At 33.4% G+C, this 20187-nt stretch overlaps 1 protein-coding gene across 2 annotated transcripts in view; it reads left to right on the top strand.

Moving 5' to 3' along the window:
* LOC116337395 overlaps positions 1–20187 on the top strand; it is a 119724-nt gene that overhangs the window by 58494 nt on the left and 41043 nt on the right. For both annotated transcript variants that reach the window (XM_031761918.1, XM_031761919.1), the window contains 2 exons: positions 2916–3060; positions 18555–18744. In XM_031761918.1, the coding sequence (XP_031617778.1) occupies positions 2916–3060; positions 18555–18744 (335 nt within the window). The remainder of the gene's footprint in view (positions 1–2915; positions 3061–18554; positions 18745–20187) is intronic.

Here is a 20187-nt window from a genome sequence, read left to right on the forward strand (position 1 = left end):
TTCTTCTATTCTCTGTTCCATTTTTTCTCGCTCTCCTCGTCCTCATTTTTGTTGCACTATACAGGGAAATATAAATTGCTAGACATTCAATGCTTCAATCTTGATAGTCGATAACAATTTGTCTGACTGTCGTTCTTTGCGATGGAACACAATTTTTCCAATTCAAATGGATTTTGTGGGTGTTTATTTCGCGGTTGTTGTTAGCATTGGATTTATAACAAGATTTCACCGTTTTTCGTTCATTCTCTCATTTTTTTGTGTTTTCATCGGTTTACATTCAACCTGAAGCAGTCAATAAGCTTCTCTGTGATTGGTGTTTTACAATGAACATTTCTGTCAAAAAGTTTTAATTTGCAACATATTTCTTTTTTGCCCGCGTTGATATGTCTTCCTTTGTGCGTCGGTTCTTTCTTGGGCATTTTTTCTTGGTTTCCTTTTCATTTCTCTCTCTCTCTCTCTCTCTCTCTCTCTCTTCAACCGCTATTTATAACCATAAATTCTCTAATCTCCGTTGCGTTAGAAATTCAAACGGTCAGATACGTCATATCATCGAACATTTAATCGTTTGTGTTCAACGTGCTGTCGCATACAAAATTGGACACAATGAAAATTAAATGACAATGTGGTAATGATCGAGGCGCGTGACAAGCGCTGATGACGATTCCCTTCAAAATAATGCAAATAATAAGGAAGACAATCAACCGACCGACCGAAAAGGTTCTATTTTCCATTTTCTTCTAGTATTTCGTCCATATTTTTGCTTATCAGTGTGTATTTTACGTGAATTTTATTGATGATTGTTTATCCATATTTTTCCGTTATGCATGATGATTTCAAGTAAAGCACATCAAACTATATGTGAAATGTGAGTGATTGAAAAGATTTATTGAGGAAATTACATGGGAAAATAAAAAAAAAACGAAACGAAAACACGAAAGAATGAAATGCAAACGTCGTGCGTATCTTGATCGATTAGAATTAAAGACTCAGGCGATATTTTGCGCTTTTTTCACGTCATTTTTTGTTCCTCGTATTTATTTGACGCTATGCATACAATCTGTTTACATTCTATCTATTCTTTGTACAAAATAGGGAAAGAGATACGAATCTACTTGTGATTATGTTTGATTCGCTTTATTTGCAAAATATTAAAAGCTTTTTTTTTTCACCGAGTTCCTTTTCATTCGTTTCGCACTTTGTCTTCTTTTTCCCTCCATCTTCCTTCAGTGTACGCGTGTCTGTCGTTTCTTTTCACGCTTACGCACTGTTTTTCTTTGCTGTCAGAATCACTTGGAAATCGTTTGACTTTATTTTGATTCATCGTTTGCTTAATATTTAGTTCGAATCAAATGCGCCAAAAGGTTTTTACCAGAGTATACACATTTATACAAAATGCCTTGTAAGCATGACATGAAACATTTCAATTCAATGTTTTTATGTGTTATTTTCAAGGAACAAAAACACACTTTTTATTTCAAAGTATGAATCATAGCCACCAGCAAAGAAGAGAATACACATGAAAATATCGAATTGTTGAAAATATCGAATTGTGATTGTACATTTGAAATTTTCTCCTGTAGAGAAAAAAAATCATTTTTTTTAAACACATACATATTCACACAAAAGATTTTCCGTGAATCGAATCTAGATATAATTTTTTTTTAGATTTTAAGGTCATGTATGTGAGTCGGATACAATCTTCTCAATAGAATGTTGCTTTCAGTCTCTAGAATGTTCTAGAATGAATTTTGAACATGAACAACATACAATTATAAAAAAAGCGATAAAAGTTACATAGTAAAACATAAAAATGTAACTTATTCATTATTCATTATACCCTTTATGTAATACATTGTATGCCATCAATTTTATTTGATTTTTTTTAATGTGCCAAGCTATTTAAATCAAAGACTTTTTGAATATTCAATCAGTGTCTCATATACATCCCCTGCTTCATACATTCATTTATAAAAGACAGATAAAATTGTGCATGTCGTTAAAAAGAATGACATTTTTCAGTTAAAAATGTGTGTGTGTTGTGTGTTTTTTTTTTTTTTAAATCATCCAATGTGAAACTAAGAGAGCTGAGTACGATGATCAAAAATAACAATTAAAAATAATATATTGCGACAAAAATGCTTCACTATAGGAAATGGTCTGTCCGCATGTCAACAACTTTGTCCATTCAAAATGATGGTTAAAACTCATATATTGTTAGCACACCCTGGTGAGACATTTCTCGGAAAAGTTGCTTTCGTTAAGATGAAAATATTTCCAGTCTTATTTTCTTCTTTTTTTAATTATAAAATTAACGCTCAACATTTTATGTGCGAAAAGAAAAAAATCGGAACCACAACAGTGGAAATACACAATTTGACGTGATGATCAGAACATGAGGATTTTTGTTCATTTATTCCACGTGTTCATATCTAAAAAAAAAATTCATTGGAATTTATTTGGAATGACGAAAGAAATGATATATCGATTTTTATGTTTTCCATCATGCGGTTGTCATTGCAGTGGTTTCAGGCTCTATCTCTTTCTATATTTTCTATTGACATTGACATATCTATCATATGATAGATCAGAGTGCTATCGCAATTGTGGCATACATAAAATCAATAATGAAATATAATTAAGCGAAAACCGATGACACAGGAAATAGTTTGTTCGCTTGTTTCCGTTTGCACACAAGCACATAATTATTGTCATCGTCTGTGTGTGCCCACAAATAGTACAAAAATGTTTCCAATAAAATGACTTCATTAGGATTTCTATCATTTTATTATTATTATGAAAATGGCATGAATTCAATGCGACAGTGTTATTTATTTTAATAATATTGAATTTAATTAATTTCGATTTCGATTATTAAAATAATAATAATGTTTCAACATATTTGTTATATCGATCAGGTTTGATTGTGGATCTGGAACGGGTAAAGTGCGATCTGACACAAAGGTGATACTAAATCAATGGAACACATTAACCGTATATCGTTATCGATGGGATGCTTGGATTCAATTGAACAATGGACAGCGCGTACAGGGTCGTTCAAAGGTAAATATAATAAATATTGACACCACCATTTACCATGATGGTTAAATGACGAAAATTAAATTGTTCGTAAAATGTCAATGGGTTTCACACAACGCTTTGAATACGTAGGTGTTTTTGAATCTTTGCTCATTTATTAAATAAAGCGAGAACTCTCAACATAAATGACTGGGAACTCTTTAATTAAAGATGATGTCATATAGATAACTAAAAATCTCAACATATAAACAACAAACGAAAATGCGAATGAAATTATGCAATTAAATGAAATGGTTATTAATAATGAGTGAAAAGTTTTTACTGAGCATAATTTTCCGTTAGTGAAAACTTCACCACTAGCTTCACCATATTTCAATGTAAAAGGTAGGAGAGAAAGGAAAAAGAAATTAAGAATTTTCCATAAGTTTTTTTCTTCTATTTTTTCCTGTGTGTTTGTACAACTTCATGGTTTGAACAAGATTTATGTGTTGTATATGACTTTGCTGAATCAAATTTTCAGTTTCACATGAAAATGCGTCTTTTTCCAGTAATGTATTGCTAAAATATATGAATGTGGAAGCCGATCTTCTCTCATAATGAAATCTGTAAAACAATAAAGTTTAATTTAAATGAAAATAAGATTTTCATTTTTGCGTTTATTTTCCGCATAGTTGTTCCACATTCGCTGCGATAAATATTTCTTTTATAATACACATTTCAGATCCAGCACACATTTATGCCAACATACATATCTACATATGCATTAATTTTACTAGTCTTTTCTGCATTCATTAGCCTATTCGTATGCAGCATCTATTCTTATGTGAATCACACGAAGAAATTTTCCAATTATGTCAACTATGCAATGCACTGCACAAGAACCAAGCGAATAATCGTTGTGTTTGTTACTAAATTGAAGTCGATGTGATTAACACTAGCGAATTTCATAACATTTCAATAACGTGTTAAAAAATAAGCTCGGAAAGGGAAATAAAATAAAGCAGCACCTTTCTGCAGTTGTATATTTGATGCTGTTGTTTTATAAGTGACGAATATTATTTGCCATTGAACACTGAACGCAGAACTTATAATCATGCCATTATGAATGTAATTCAATACACTTTTATCGTGTCACTCGGCGAAAATTAAATACGTTTATTTAGTTTTTTTCTTTTAAATGAACCTATGCCATATATTTATGAGACATTAGCAGATGAGAAGAGTGCGTTGAGTAAAAGCAACGGAGAATGGAACAGTTTGGATTGAAGAGCAATGTTGTGTTGCCATCGACGGAAATGATGTCAGCATTCCTTTCGTATGTTCATCATTTATGATGAAGCATCGTTACTTTTTCTATTGCTGTGACTCGTTCATTTTTTTCTTCTTTTACTTTAACACTTCGTTATACATTTTTACGGAGCTAATGATATCTGAATTTGATTACGGTTAGCTAAAACTTCCTCTGACACAGATATTCATGAAGTTTTCCCAGTTTTCAAATAATGTGGTTTGACAACAATTTTGACTCATTGACGCCACTTTTTTTCGATTAATATCATACATATAGCACAGGAGCTATTCTCATTCTGACAATGTTTCATCGTATGTTTCTTTTATCATCTTTTGTTAACGGATCGACAAATGATGACGGTTAGTCAATTAAATGTAAATTAAATGGTTCAAAACGATGTTGTGACCTAAACGATTTTCCATTTTAAATATGGCGCGAGCATGAAAGGTGGAGTGAGAAAAGCCAACAATTTTTCTAACTTCATATAAATTCGAGTAAAAATACTAGTATTCACAAAAAACGAGACACTTGTACAGACTAATAATCACAATGTAATCAAATTTTTTCAGTGTATGTTTAACGTGATAATTTTTTCCATGCCATTTTGCCATGAATTCACCGTAAAGCTCTGTCTCGTTGTGAAATTTAACTTTTAAATTAAGGTAAAAGAAACATTGGGTCGGAACACAAATATTTGTCACGACCGTAACAAATGGCCAAAAAAAACTCAACATATATAGACGTTTTTTTAGATTCTTACATGTTGTCAAACAATAAATGTTTGTTTTCGCATTTTAATGCATTCCAGACTGGGCAGATACTGTTATTGGTAGCTACTGTGCTCCAACTACTGATGGTGAACGAAAAACGATTTAAAGCAGCAACCGTCCCTTTAGCTTAAGCATTGTGCATTCGTTGCATACACACACACAATTTATTACTATATATTTTGTCATTGAACCGGAATGCTCGACTTCAACTGTAAACTTTTAGACGGAAAAAGAGAATCGAGCGTCATGGGATTAAAACGTCGACTCAAATAACATTCATCATATGTTCGGCATACATACAATGTCATACACACATAGCACATACAACGAGGGTAGCATTTAATGAAGAAAAAGCAATCCTAATTCTGTATAAAATCCACAAAAAAAACGAACAAAATTTTCTTTAATAAAAGCAATAGGACATTGTGAAGCCATTCAAATGGGAATTTCAATTCATGATTAAACGATGGAATATTCTCGATAGTTCCACTCAGGTTACGTTGAAATGATATTTGACAGTTGACACCTATATGGGTGGCATTTTTCAATGAAATTTCTACAAATTGAAAATTAAAATTGAGCACAAATATTTCAAGGTGATTTAGTCATGCTGCTAGATTACGATCAGCTTTTCAGTGTTTTTCTCTGCCATGACGGAACCAGACATGAAAAGCGAGAATTGTACGTTACAAAAGCAAAAAAAGCGACGATACTCTGATGATTTGAAAGTAATTCATCCAACCGAAAAAAGAGAGGGATAGATTCAGTTGTGTGGTAAGTTTAACAAGCTGAAATAAATGAAATTTCAACGAAATACTGGAGATTGCAAACAAAGACAAGCAAATGAATACAAATTCCTATTTAATTTTGGGACATTTCAATTATGTATGGCTACAAAAAATAAGATTTACGGAATTTACTAGCATAAATATATGCATTCATATGTTATCGCGATGATGTTCCCGTCGGATTCATTACATTCGGGTTTGAGCTCGTTGCAGTTTTGACCCCTATCGCCAACAGCACACAGACGCATACAAACACTACATAAAACATTCACAGCAACCGAAAATAAAATGCAGAAAATGAATGGGCCACTGATTCATGTGTTTTGCATTAAAATTCGGTGGCATTGGCTATGAATGTGAATGTTGGTTTGTTGTTTTTGTGCCATTTCGATTATTGTGATTGCAATTATAATTTAAGCGCCACGAACACTAACATACACACATTTTATAACCATTCATTATTAGTGACGATTCTCAAACAAAACATAATCAACAGAAGCACACATAGCTCATGTATTTTATGAGCGATTACAGATGGCGCATTGACCATAGCGCTGACATTGGATTACCGTTTTTCATCAAAATCGTATTTTAAAACTCATTTTTATTGGAAAACGTATTTTGTATATGTTTGCCGGTTGCTTGTAATTTCCCACAAACACTATGAGAAATAAATAAAATGCCGAGCAAACGGCTAGGCAAATGGCATAGGACATTCATAATAAAAGATGCAGCAAACGAAATTCAGTTTATGTATATTTTTTTAGTCAAATAAATCGATGGATTTGTTTGCTTTTTACACAATGCTCGTGTATTTTATTACCGCTTTCCGCATCGCTTGAACATTGTATATTCAAACTGTCACGCTCCCTTTTTTCAATAATTGTCGAAAATTTTGCGTTTATTTTTCGTCCATCATTTCGACTCGACGCTCTCATAAATCGTTCACTCAACATAAATTGCACGCATTGTTGTTCGCATCGGCCATTTTTTTGGTTGCTTTCGTTTATTTTGTACTCTTACATTTCAAGTACTTGCGAATCATCACTGCAACAAATCTGTGTACAAGACATGAGAAATTGAACATCGTTCATCGGCCAATTTTCGAATGGATTTTTCGTGTAACGAGATTCCATCAAATCATATCAAATCAAATCAATTTTCGATCTTATGAAATGTGTTTTTTACTTGCCTCGACAAACGAAAAAGACTGAATTATTTCTCGTTTTTTTTTCCCTAAAACTTGCACTTATATTTGAAATTTATTTCATTTTATTTGATTTGCTCATTTTGTCTTTCACTCTCCTGTTTGATTCTTTCTTTTTCGTTCCAATTTATTTCATTCCGTCGAAAAAATTTGAGCATCTATAAAGCGAGAGTTATATAATACATATGATTTTATGCTTGCTCAATCAATTTTCGTTCGGTGCCAAATGGGTAAATATTTAAATGTCGAACATTTTCCATTCATCATCGATTTCGGAAAGAAAAATATAAAGAAAACATTGATTCGAGAAAGTATTTAGTATTTATTACGATATTTTGGTCCATTTTATTTATGCTTGATCATGCTTTTATTTTCAACCCTTTTGAAATGGACTAGCTCTCTCTTGATTGTGAATATTATTTATGTCGAAGAAATGAAAGTATCAGAAAAGGAAAGAATGAAAAAAAAGTGATTTGAGGTAGCTATTGATTTTTGCAATTATATACGTGTCATCACAAACAATGAACGGATGAAAATGAGACAACCGTCATCACATTACAAACCGCACAATTAATACAGAACGGACATTCATGAATATATGGCTAGATATATGGCCGAAAAACTACAAAACTACTTGCTTTTGTTTTTCATGTGTCGCATTCAATGTAAATAGCAAAAATTGGCTGTGGCCAGAAACAACGCTGTATTGAAGCTATTGGAACTTTTATATTTTCAACAAAATAAAAGCCAAATAGAAATGAAACGAATATCATTTCATTTTTCATATTTATATCAACAATTATTTAAACGAACCGAATAAAGAAAAGAAAAAGAAACAACCACCGAAAATGATAGTTATGTGAAAGTGTCTACAGTTGATTGTGATATAAATGATATGTGTAATGGATCAAGCAGTCATAGAATCGAGTCCATTTGAGCACAAACTATAATTTTATGGTTTATGTCTAGGTTTATGTGTATTCTGTATTATGTAGTCGAATTCTCTTTTCGCTCAAATATATCCATATAAAATAATTTGTTTGCCGATTTCCATGGCAATGCTAATTGCGTTTGTGCTATTTTCAAAGCTTACATTGTAGCCCAATCCAACCTCGAGCACCAAGATAATCGACAAATGACGCATACAATTATGAAAATTATTGTGATAAATAAATAAGTTGTGCTTTGATTTGCTGAGGAAATTTATCCACATTTATAAATGGTTGTTTCTGAAGTTTTTAAAACAAAAAAAAAATTATTGAGCCAATTTCAGAATTTCACAAATATGAGATATCGTTTGCATCGTTGTGCACATAAATATTCTTGCATTTTTATCGAAGATCACGATTTCGGTATTAAGCGGTTACACGCTTTATTTGTTGTGTATATTATTGTGTTGGTTAGTGCTATAAAGTATGCATTTAGATATCATTTGTCCTTTGCCATACGCGTACACCATTATAAACATACGACCACTTTGCAAACGTTTTGTATTTCTTATAGTATTTATGATAGCATAGAATTTATCATCGACATAAATAAAATGTATATCCATCAAACTGCGTTCATAAACTAGATTGTATACAAAAATTTCAAACATTTTGAGAGATAGAGACTCATACATAGCGCAAAGCCAAATGGGACGGCCACTTTATTGCTTGATACATTTTTACTGTATCAAGAGATACAGAGACAGCATGGAAACGGTCGCGCGCGCACACGCATCTTTCTCCATTTCCATAGAAAGGTGCACATTTTATTAAATAAATTCCAGAGATATTGGAAATACCTGCTCATATTCTACTGTTCGTTGTCTATAATGAATATTATGTATTTGTGTACTTCGAATCGGACGCTGTACTTTCTCCAATTCTTCTTTTTCTTGTTCTCTGTATCTGTTCATAATAGCTGTGTGTGTGTGTATGCTGTTTCTGTCTGTATTCAGTCTCGGACCTTCGTATCATTTTTCTCGGTGTTTTTGCTATATGGTAGCTGAATTTATTAGGAACGTAACCAGTGTTGCTTTGCAGCAGTAATTTGATAAAAGCCATCATTATGTGTATTGAGTTTACCTTCATTTTATGTATACAAAAACTTTTCTATTGAAACTGCCAACAGAATGAAGCAACTATGTCTTGTTGATGATAGTTCTACGGCTTCCCTTTGTTGGCCACTGCTGATGTTGATGTTTTCAGTGCCACTCAATGACACCATATTTATTCACTATCAGAAAAACATTGACGAATCGGAAATCACTTTGATGATTCGTTCGAAGAGACGGTATGGGGGGGTAATAAGTTGCCTTTATTTATGTACTTTGTTTCATTCTTTTACCCTTTTATATGTTTTTGCGGTCGAACCATTCCCATGTCATGTAACCATAACACATGAAATGATTTTCGTTCATTTCTCAATTATTATTTTAAGCATTGACGCAACCGCGGCTACTATCGAACATACAAAATGGCCAATGATTGTTTCTGTTGTTGTTGTTCTGCGTTCCAATTTATCATTTTCATTAAATATAAATATGGTGACATTTCCATGAGCTTTCCATGTTATTCAATTTGACATTGAACCGTATCATACGGTGTACGTAAAGTTTATGTCATAAACACACACTTTTCACTGTGTTATAAATGCAAATGGTATAGAAGAACGTGAAACAAAAGTGTATAAACAATTTTTAATTGGGGTAATACGCAAACAATGTATTAGCTTACAGATAAAATAAAATCCATGTTTCATTTTAATGGGCTCGACTCCGCCTTAATTGACATTAGCTATAGCCACGAAATGTTTTCATTTTCACCGCCGAAAATATATGAATATCTTCTTCGCCAAGCATTCCTTCTTCTCATCTTGTATATTCTTTGTTTTGAAAATCAAATCACATTCGAGCGTCGTCTAAAATGACGGACACGGCAATTTTTTTACATTTCAACTCCTAATGAAGAGATCTCTTTTAGATTATGCGACGGATATTTATTTAGCAAAATGACGGTTCTGTGAGGGGTCTTACTTTCTTCTTCTTCATCATCATAACAGCCACCAAAAGCACCGACTACCTATGAGATTGTCCTGAAAGCAAATAAAGATTTCCGTATCATTTGGCATTTTTTTGGCGTTCTTCATCACATTCGTTTTCTTCGTGTGCGCGTTCACTTTACATTTTTCCACTGTCTTGCCTGCTTTTTCTTTTACTTTTATTGACGCAAAACTTGAGGAAAAAAATAAATTTGTTTTATTTTGTTGAACGGAAGAATAAGATGAATAGAAGAAAAAAAAACGCATCCCAATGACCAATGCCAGAATAAGATGGGGAGCACAAATGGTCTGTCGTAAAACCATAGAAAGTGGAAAGATTTTTTTTGTCAGGTACTAACCATACCTATATACTTTACATGGTTGAAAGATGTACAAAAGCATCAAATACTTGTGTGCTAGACACATAAAATGTCAAAGAAAAAAGAGAGTAAAAGTATAAAGAAGATAAAGACGCAAATAATATTAGATGAAACACTAACGAAAAGAAATGAAGTTACAAAAGTAAAATGAACTCAAATTTAGCAATTGGAAAAATACCGAATAAGAATACAAAGAATTGGAGAAAAGACACAGGATATCTGTATAGAGTGAATGCGAATAAGAGAAAATGTCAAAATCGACATCATTTAGGGAAGCTTCGTGAACTACTGAAACGGTGCCACAAATAACAAATGTAAATTACTTTAAACAGAAATAATTCAATTCAGAGCACAAAAGTCAAACGAACGGTCGTGCTTGTCACCAATGATTGTCATCGCCATCGAAAAGCAGACATTTTCAACGATTTACACTGAACGCGCAATGACATCAACAATGACTGGAGCGAAGAAAATGGGGAAAAAAAATTCTACACATAAACATAATCATCTCGAGCGTTCGATCGATGTAGAAAAAGAAAAACAAAACCACCATCAAACGACTTTCACTGGTCATATAATAACCGCTCATCAAATTTATGTGTGCAATACGAAACTGGTGGAAATATATCTTCCATAAAATCATATTGAAGATTTTTATCTTCCACATATCCGTATATTTCAATATACGTTCAGATATCGAGGAAGAAATCGATGGAAAAATATCAAATGAAAATAATGGCCAAGGAAAATCGAATCAGACATCAATTCGATTCGAGTTCGAACAAAAGTGGACGATTCGACATGAACTGTTGAAATCGAAAGCGAGATAGAGTTAGAGAGCACATGAATCGCATTTGTAATTTTATTTGTTGCATTGTAAAAACAAAACCAAATTTATAAATGATCGCCGGACGTTTTTTCTCTGTCATATTTTTCTGGCACATTTTATCGTACCTATTCAGAGTTCTCACAATTTCATTTAGTCGATTGTTTGTTCGTGTTGTTTTTTTATGTTTTACGATGTGTCAGTATCGATATTCGCAATTTGTATTCATGTATTTTGTATATTGCTGCGCTATTCACGCATAATGAACCAAATAAACAGTGAAATGAAATGAAGATTGAATTCAATACGTTATTCGGTTTTATTGATGGATGCTAATCCGTTTCGTGCTTGTAGATGACTTGGTGTACACTTTCATATCTACGCGTTGAAAGTGAGTCTACGATTCGATGTATTTGATTGTGTTTTTGGACAGTATTTAAGAAACCGCGAACGGTATCTGGTTGTTTAATATAATATTTCATATCATTTTTAACGCGAGAGATAGAGAGAGAGAGATAGAGAGAGAGATAGAGAGAGAGAGAGAGAGAGAGAGAGAGAGAGAACCACTAAAGCGGCCAAAATAAATGGCGATACAAATATTGTCAAAAACAAATGTTCTGCCTAAATTTCTAAAAATAAACATTATTTAATAAGAGCTAGATCCAAATCTTCCTTCCAAAATTTTAAGAAAATGCCCGTTTTTAAAATGGTATCTGTATAACACGAAAACGTCTGATCCATTTGATTATGGTTTCGTGCCATCGTCATCATGACAATTTCATATTTTCGACTTTTGCCAACGAATAACACAAACAAAAATGGTTTGAAAAATGACGTTTTAATGAGCATAATAAATAATGAGCAACAAACATGGGGAAAGAAAAATTGAAACGAATATATGAGCATCGTGCAGAACAAGCTAATGCCATAAATGAAGAGATCCACTTCTACAAATACTATATCGAACGTTTGCTTTTTAAATGTCAGAATTAGTGAATTAGCAAAAAAGGGAAAAACAAAATAAGTTGTTACAGCAAGCTGATGGAATAAATAAAATAAAACGATACTAAGAAAATGATGTAAAAAGGAAATAGTATGCTTTGCTGACGATTTTAGTTATTAGATCGTCATCCGGGCGGTTAGATCAAAAAGGATTAGATGGGAAAATATACCAACCCCAACCCCAACCAAGAGATAGATTTTATCCTCGAGCTTAACTATCAAGACAATATGTTATGCGATGCATAGCCAAAGCTACTAAAACAAACGTGTTTATTTGAAATAATCATTCAACAAACTGTCATCAGAAAAAGCGACCAGAGAAGAGAAGTGTATAGAAAACCAGAAACGACAGAATATGCATTTCAAAATTTATATATTCAGAAAGCGTGACTTGGTTGGCCTAAGCGTTAAATGTATGTGTGTATATGACGCGTGTGCTTTGGATGCTAACTGGCATTTGTTCATATTCCATCCAACGAATTGCGATGCATTATGCGATTTTTAGTTGAGAGTTAGTGGCATGAGTTATACGCACGTATTCGTTTAATGTGGACGGCATTTTTTTCGCATGCATTATTACTCGTGCGTTCTGGGCATAGGTGCAACTATAGTTGATCGAATGCAACTGACAAAAAAAAATTAATAATACTTATAATCAACGAAGAATAATGTAGATTTTTAATGACGATTGCGCGATTAACAGCTTTTCACATACTTTAAATGCATCTATGTGAGATGCATGAATTGAGATTCCTGAAGGCGAGCACACAGAAATCGTTGCCATCGTTGTCGTTGCCACTCACAACTAAAAACTATTTACACTGTCGAATTGTTTGAATGCAAAAATTGTTTCCCATTCGAATTGAGGGTAGCACATTTATAATGGTTGAAATTCACATAATTCGTATATATAACACATACGAAGATGTATGCGATTATATGAGCGCCTTTCGTATAGACTGGGTAAAAGAATGAAAATAAATAAACTGCGCAGCGAACATGAGTTACGCTATAGGTGAATTATGAATGCGCTTAGCATTGAATATGAATGCAGAAGCATTAAGAAATGCAAATACAACGACATAAGGAATGGCATATTCACACACCCACAACCGAATCGTTAAAACCAACGGCGATAAGAGTGTTTTCATAGGATTTTGTGGCAATTTTTGGGTGGGAAAATTCAACCAGCACGTTCAAAATTAGAAAGCAGTAAATATTTGTCGATGTTGTTATGGTTGCAATGGCTAAAGCATTTGCGTTCTGTGTTAAAATATGCGTTGTGTTGCATTTCATCTTCACTCTGTAAAATCCATCCAAAATTAAACACGGACTTTATTCCATGCTGCTATATTACTATCATTATTATTCCCATCAGCACCACTGTGCTCTACACTTCATAATGGTACAATGTAGCATATACTATACATTATACATACTCATAGTCCTATGACTATGAGTATATATATGCTACAATGGGTGGCTCACTCATGGGTGTGAGCATTGAGCACACACCAGAGTGCCGAGATCTCCAATTGCCAGTGTGCCGTTTCGCGTTTCGCATGTGTGTGTGTGTGCAAGGTAAAGAAAAGCTGACACATAAAGCGAACCAAAAGAGTAAGATATAGAAGAAAAAAAAATGATCTTGTATTTATGAGAAAGAATAGAGTAACATTAAAATGTAATGAATGCAAACGAAATTCTGATACATGAAAACATAGTGTGTGCTGTATTTTTGGTATCCCTCTCTCTCCCTCCTAATTTTTTCATCATCGCAATATCCACAAACTCCCACATTTCCGAATGGTTTTAAGGTTTCTGCTTTAATTAAAGATCCATTTCGTTTAGAAACAACACCAATTTCTCTTTTAGTCGTTCTACATGCAGCCAGCATTCGAAAATGTATTCTCGATTCTTGAACATGATGTTATAATAATTAGCCAATTTCTTTCTCTTTCTTTCTTTCTATCTCCGTTTTCTCTTTTTGAATTTAAGGAAGAAGAAAAAATTCAATTGAAATAATTAGTAATTAGGAGAATCCAATCAAATGAAGAGCTCACTGATCAAAATTCTGCATCTTATGCAGAAGAAAATAATGTGTTAATCTGAGGAAGTCTATTTCGTGGTGTTATTTGCATCTCGTACAATAGAAGTGATAGAAAAAAAATATCTGCAAAAATGCACCAAATAAAATCGCTCAAAATACGTGCTTTGGCTTATGCACATGTTATTGGCATCATTTCTGTTAGCTTTACGTTTCTCTCTCTCTCTCTCTATCTTCTATTTTCTCAACCAATTTTTCAATCGAACCACAAATGAAAACAATTGTTTCAATTTCGGCAAATAAAAGCAAAAACCTTTTTTCAATTTTCAATTCAATTTGAACAAAGGCGTACCGGTATGTTATTTCACTTTCCTCAATCAGTTGGCCAACTGAAAACTGGATGCACACGTAAAAATAGTGTTTTGAATTTCGTTGGAAACAAACTATGATTTATTGTGTAGAGAAACATGCATATTAACCTGTTTATGTGTGCCAGATATATATGCTGTTGCAGCAGAGGTAACATTTGCAAAATAAATGCAAATTTCCAATCATACACTTTTCCTCTTCATTTGCATATCCTTTTTTTTCTGACTATTTTTCCATGTTCGTTGCTATATACCGTGTTTAGCGTCTATATTACTGCATAGCATTTGGAAAGGCAATGGCGAAGAAGAAGGCAAAGATTTATTTTCAATACGCCGGAAGAAATTTCACAACTAAAATTATACATATAGCCATATATATATATAAGAAGCGGACGATAAGGATGCAAGTTGTGAAAAGTGGTGGTGACACATTGCCAGTTTGAAGATCAGCATGAATATTTCAAGTGTTGGCAATGAGCTATTCTCACTCTTCATTTGGTTGTTGGGCAGCTTTCAGCTCGATTCGCGCGAGTGACAGTGCGCTTGCTTAACCACTTACTCAGTCGATGCAAATGCAAAAAATCAGTCAGGTTTTACCGTTGCGGGCTTTGATTTCAACTTGTTAAATCCATGGTGTAAAACAGAGCTAATTTACACATTTAAAAAAAATTCTTACCACTTTCGAAGAAAAAAAGAAATATTCAGTGTTTCTAACGCTGTTTTTTAAACCTTACTTTTCCATGACGTTTGCCACTCGATGCCTGTCTCTCGACACAGAGAGTGAGAGAGAAAAAATATCGAGAGAGAGAGAGAGCAGACGAATAAAGGTGGGGAAAAAAGTTTACCTGCCTAAAAAACGCAAGTTTACCTGCCTTTTTCATGACAAAAAAAGCGTCGCTCTTTTGTGGATGTAATCTAAACTTGATAACAGTAATTCGCAGCTGGCGAGAATCCGTCGATACTTTTTGCTGTTGTGTGTGCCACAGATCTGTGAATGATTGAATTTTAAAGGGACAATACAACGTCAAGGATGGCGATAGAAGAGACACTCTCAATAATGGAAAAAGTGAAGATGGCGTAAATATCCACCAGCGTTGATAGTTACAAAGAGTGTGTTGCCGGGCGTTGTTTGACACTTGTTTTCATATTTCCATGACTTTCGTTTATTGTACCTTCATTTCCCCCTTTTTTTAAGTTTCGGCACTATTAGCCGTACAAAACTATAGCAATGCACTAATTAAATAGTCTTTTTCTGGCTGTTATCATTTTTGCAACGGATGACAAAAATAAAATGGTAGGTGAAATTGAACAAATAGTCGTAACCGTGTACCACCATTATTTAGATGCAAATACGAGAAGACGGTAGTGCCATTGAGAAAAGTTGAGTATTCGGGCGAATAAATGATGGAATATGAGGAAAATATATATAGTTGTTTGCCTGTTTGGTTGCTTCACAATAAATTCACAGCCAATTTTGCTATCTATGCTCGAGCACAGGAAAATAAAATTTAAAATTGAAACAAAAACGGTAATAAAATTCGGTAAAGAGAAAAATAATAAGACTATTTAATTATTTGATGTGGAATTAATCGCAAGAGAAATTGCAGATACATTTGCATTTACTTATGTCTAGTTCCTTCGTTTCGCGCGTCGTTACAGTTGTGTGCGTGTTCGTTTGTTTGTCGCTTGTTCACTTTCATTAGTTTTGTGTTCCACTTGATTTTTAATTTCGTTTGCATTAAATTCCCTTCACAAATTTATGATACCGTTTGAACATTTATGTAACTTTTTAAAATGTTATCAACACGAAAGCATCATCGTTACATGAAATCGCTGCATACTCAAACCGGTGCTTAATTACTATGTCGTTAGAAAATCATTTGCGTTTCAGTGCTTTTGAATACGTATGCAAATCTCATGAAATGTGCTAAATTGAATTAAAAGTGATAGCGCACAGTATGAAAGATCTTCTCTTTTTTTTAAAAAAAAAAAGCTCACATAAATTCCGTACGTGTGTGAGGAGCGAGATGATGGGAAAGACACAAAAAGGGGACCGAACGAAAAATAAAAATAATAATAAAAAACGTAGAGCACACAACGGTGGATTAAAGACAATTCCCATTCTTTTCGAATGACTGGAATTCGATGGGGAAATTCCACATGATGGATTTTCTTTGCGCCATGCACATCTTCACATAACATTAAGATACTGAATGAAAGCGGATATAAATGATACGTCAAATTCCTGCTTTTTCAATCGATACCTTTATCATATGAATATGTGACCCAGTTCGAATTGAAAAATGTCGTCATTGTGTTGGGCTTTCAAACGGATTGATAGTTGATGTTTCCGGTATATCCAATTCTCTAGCCAAATCTCTATCCTGCTTATCACATTTCAAAAGGCATGGTTTTTTCCTCACTAATGTTGCTGAATTTTTGAGTCAAATGTAAGGTTATCAATGAGAAAAACAGCATACGCACATCACATTTAAAACTTGCAAACTTGAAACTCAAAAGATTACTGTTGATGGGACGCACACAATGATCGTCGAAACGAGCCGAAAACAACACTCACAAATGAACATTCACTCTTACGCTCTTAATGTGTTTTATTATACGATTTCCCGCCATTAAAAATACACCCACACAATTCGCATTGTGGTGGCACGGGCACCGTGTTTATATACGGTCCAATGATAAGGAAATGGAAAATGTAAAAGAAGAGAAAAAAATCTTCGTCTTCGCTCTTGCGAATAATGTCAAATAAAAACCGAAACTTTTTCCAAAATCATTCATTCAATTCCATCATATTATTACCAAGTTGTTGTCACACACATTTCTTTCCATTTTCTGTCTGAAAATGTCGTGATTGAGAATTGTATGTTATTCAGTGTACAAAGAAGGAATATCGAAGGAAAATTCTGACATAAGAAATTGATTCATACACACACTTCCATCGAGGCAAACAACAGATTTTCTAGGTGTGCTTACAAACGGCTTATCTTTATTGTACCCTCTCTACGAATTATGATGGGAAATTCAAATGAAATTTTTATTTATTTATATCTTTTTTTACTGCAGATGCCAACACAAACGCAAAAATCCCGTGTATCAAATATATAAATGCACACATATATCGATTTCAAATTACAAATAAAAATCGAAATGACCCGATGATACATCATGCCATTAAACACTGAAGTTAAAAATAAATAAATTTTTGCACGTTGCAATGAAAACCACATGAATGTCCACACGAACTTTCATTGCATTTGTTGTTGTTGTGGTTAAATTCCATTCGTTTTGAAAGTGTCGATAAAAATATTTATGGTCGTTTGTGTATTCTGAAGATAGATTTTGCATCGAATACATTAAGTCGAAATGAAAGAAAACGTACTTCTAAAATAAAGGGAAGAACCATTCTGGAAAATCCAAAACGTTTTCGCGAAATCAATGTTGGAAAATTCAAAACGTTTTTCAATCGTTCAAAACCAATAAACATTTACTAAAGGAAGTTCCCATTCATTTAATGTCAAATGATTAGATTTGTGAGTTTTTGCAAGCAAATTGTAAATTCCATTTAAATTTCCCTCTTCAATTGTCGATATAACCGCCACAACACCCTCAAATCACTTAACATAATTTGCCAAAGACTGAAAATTGTTATCTAATTGTTATTATTGCATTTGATTTTATTCGACGAATGAAATTTACTTTTCATCGTTTGAAAATGTGTCGACATCGTTTAAAAGAAAATTCTCCCTTTCTCATTACTCTTATTTCTCTATTGTTTTTTTTCTATATTATTGCAGGGACTCTTTTCACGCATTACGTTCCGTGAACCAGTGTTTCTTGGCGGTACTGGTAATATAACTGGATTAGCGAAACGTCTTCCTGTCGCCGACGGTATGACGGGATGTATTCGGAAATTTGTTGCGAATGAGCACGAATATATATTTGCAGCCGCTCCGACCGGAGATATAATACAAGGATTTGATATACGTAAGTATTTATATGCTCGCATAAAATATAAGGACAATCATGCATAAAATCGAGAGATGCAAAAACATTCACCAAAATCGATATATCTTTACATCTATTTCATATAAACGTGTTCCGCATTTTGGGCGGAGAAGAAAATAAAATGAAAAGATGATCAAAATGTTTCGAAACCGGGCAACGTGCTCGCATTATGTATGCGACATTATTTAACACACAATATCCATTCGTTGTTTTGTTTCATTTGTTTTAAGTTATAAAATATGCATTTGTTGTTATAAACTTTATAAGCGTGATATGTAAAACATTGAAAATCGCTCATACAAATAATAAACTTTATATTGCGTAAATATTTTATTGATAAATTGTAATATCTCGCCGGAAAATCACATGCATGAGCATTAGAGTGGTTCGATTTTGACGTCTTTTTGAAAAACAATAATCATATCTAAAGCTCCTACAACAGCTTTCAAAAAATGGATTTCCAAAACGACCCGAGTGGAAAACAATCGACTATAGCTACTCAGTCAGTCAGGCGATTATTTTGGGACGTTTTGACTATCGGGTGACTATGATTATTGTCAACTATAGTTAGGTGTTAACCATAGCTTACTTTAATTGATTGAAGTTAACAAACGGTTAACTAAATTTAACAAATAGTCAGTCCCCGTGTACAAGAGCCAGCAATTTTGGTTTTACTTTTCCGCACACACCTAGTGTGTAAGGTAAAGTATTGGAATCGGTTGAAAAATTAACACCCTCAAAAAACATGTTTTCTGGGAGCCAGAGAACACGAATCCAGTCTTTATCGATGTCCGAATGTATGTGCGTGGTACCCTGTATCCTGTACCCTGTACCCAATTCTTCCAAAAGTGATATTTAAACACTCAAAAATGTGTATTGGGGGTTTTTGGGTACGAGAAAACCGAATATGACGTTAGTTTTGCGATACAAATAACTTTCGACACACTTTTCATACAAAAATGTCAAAAAAATTGAATTTATATATGGAAGCCATGCCTGTATGATATCGTAATAAGCTGAAACTTTGCACAGGTTATTTTTATCACACAAAAATGCAATTGCGAGAGTTTGAAGACATTTCAACGCATATTATAGGGGTACCTCCCAAACAAAATTTTGGATTTTTCGCTCAAAAACGATATTTTGTATGGAAAGTACCCCCAATATTCATTGAAATTCTCTTCAAACTTTCAGAATGTCAACTTCTTGTGAAAAAAATAACCTCTGCAAATTTTCACATGATTACGATATCATATAGGCATGGCTGCAATACAAAAATTCCCATTTTTAGTAGTTTTTGTATGAAAAGTGCTTCGAAAATTATTTGTATCGTAAAACTAATGTCAGATTCAGTTTTCTCGTGAATTCTTTGAGTAAAAGATTTGTAATAAATGCATGTTGTGGATTACAGTTCGGAAAAGT

The sequence above is a fragment of the Contarinia nasturtii genome, unplaced genomic scaffold, assembly GCF_009176525.2.
Source record: "Contarinia nasturtii isolate CC-2019 unplaced genomic scaffold, AAFC_CNas_1.1 Cnas_scaffold_285, whole genome shotgun sequence".
NCBI lineage: Eukaryota > Metazoa > Arthropoda > Insecta > Diptera > Cecidomyiidae > Contarinia > Contarinia nasturtii.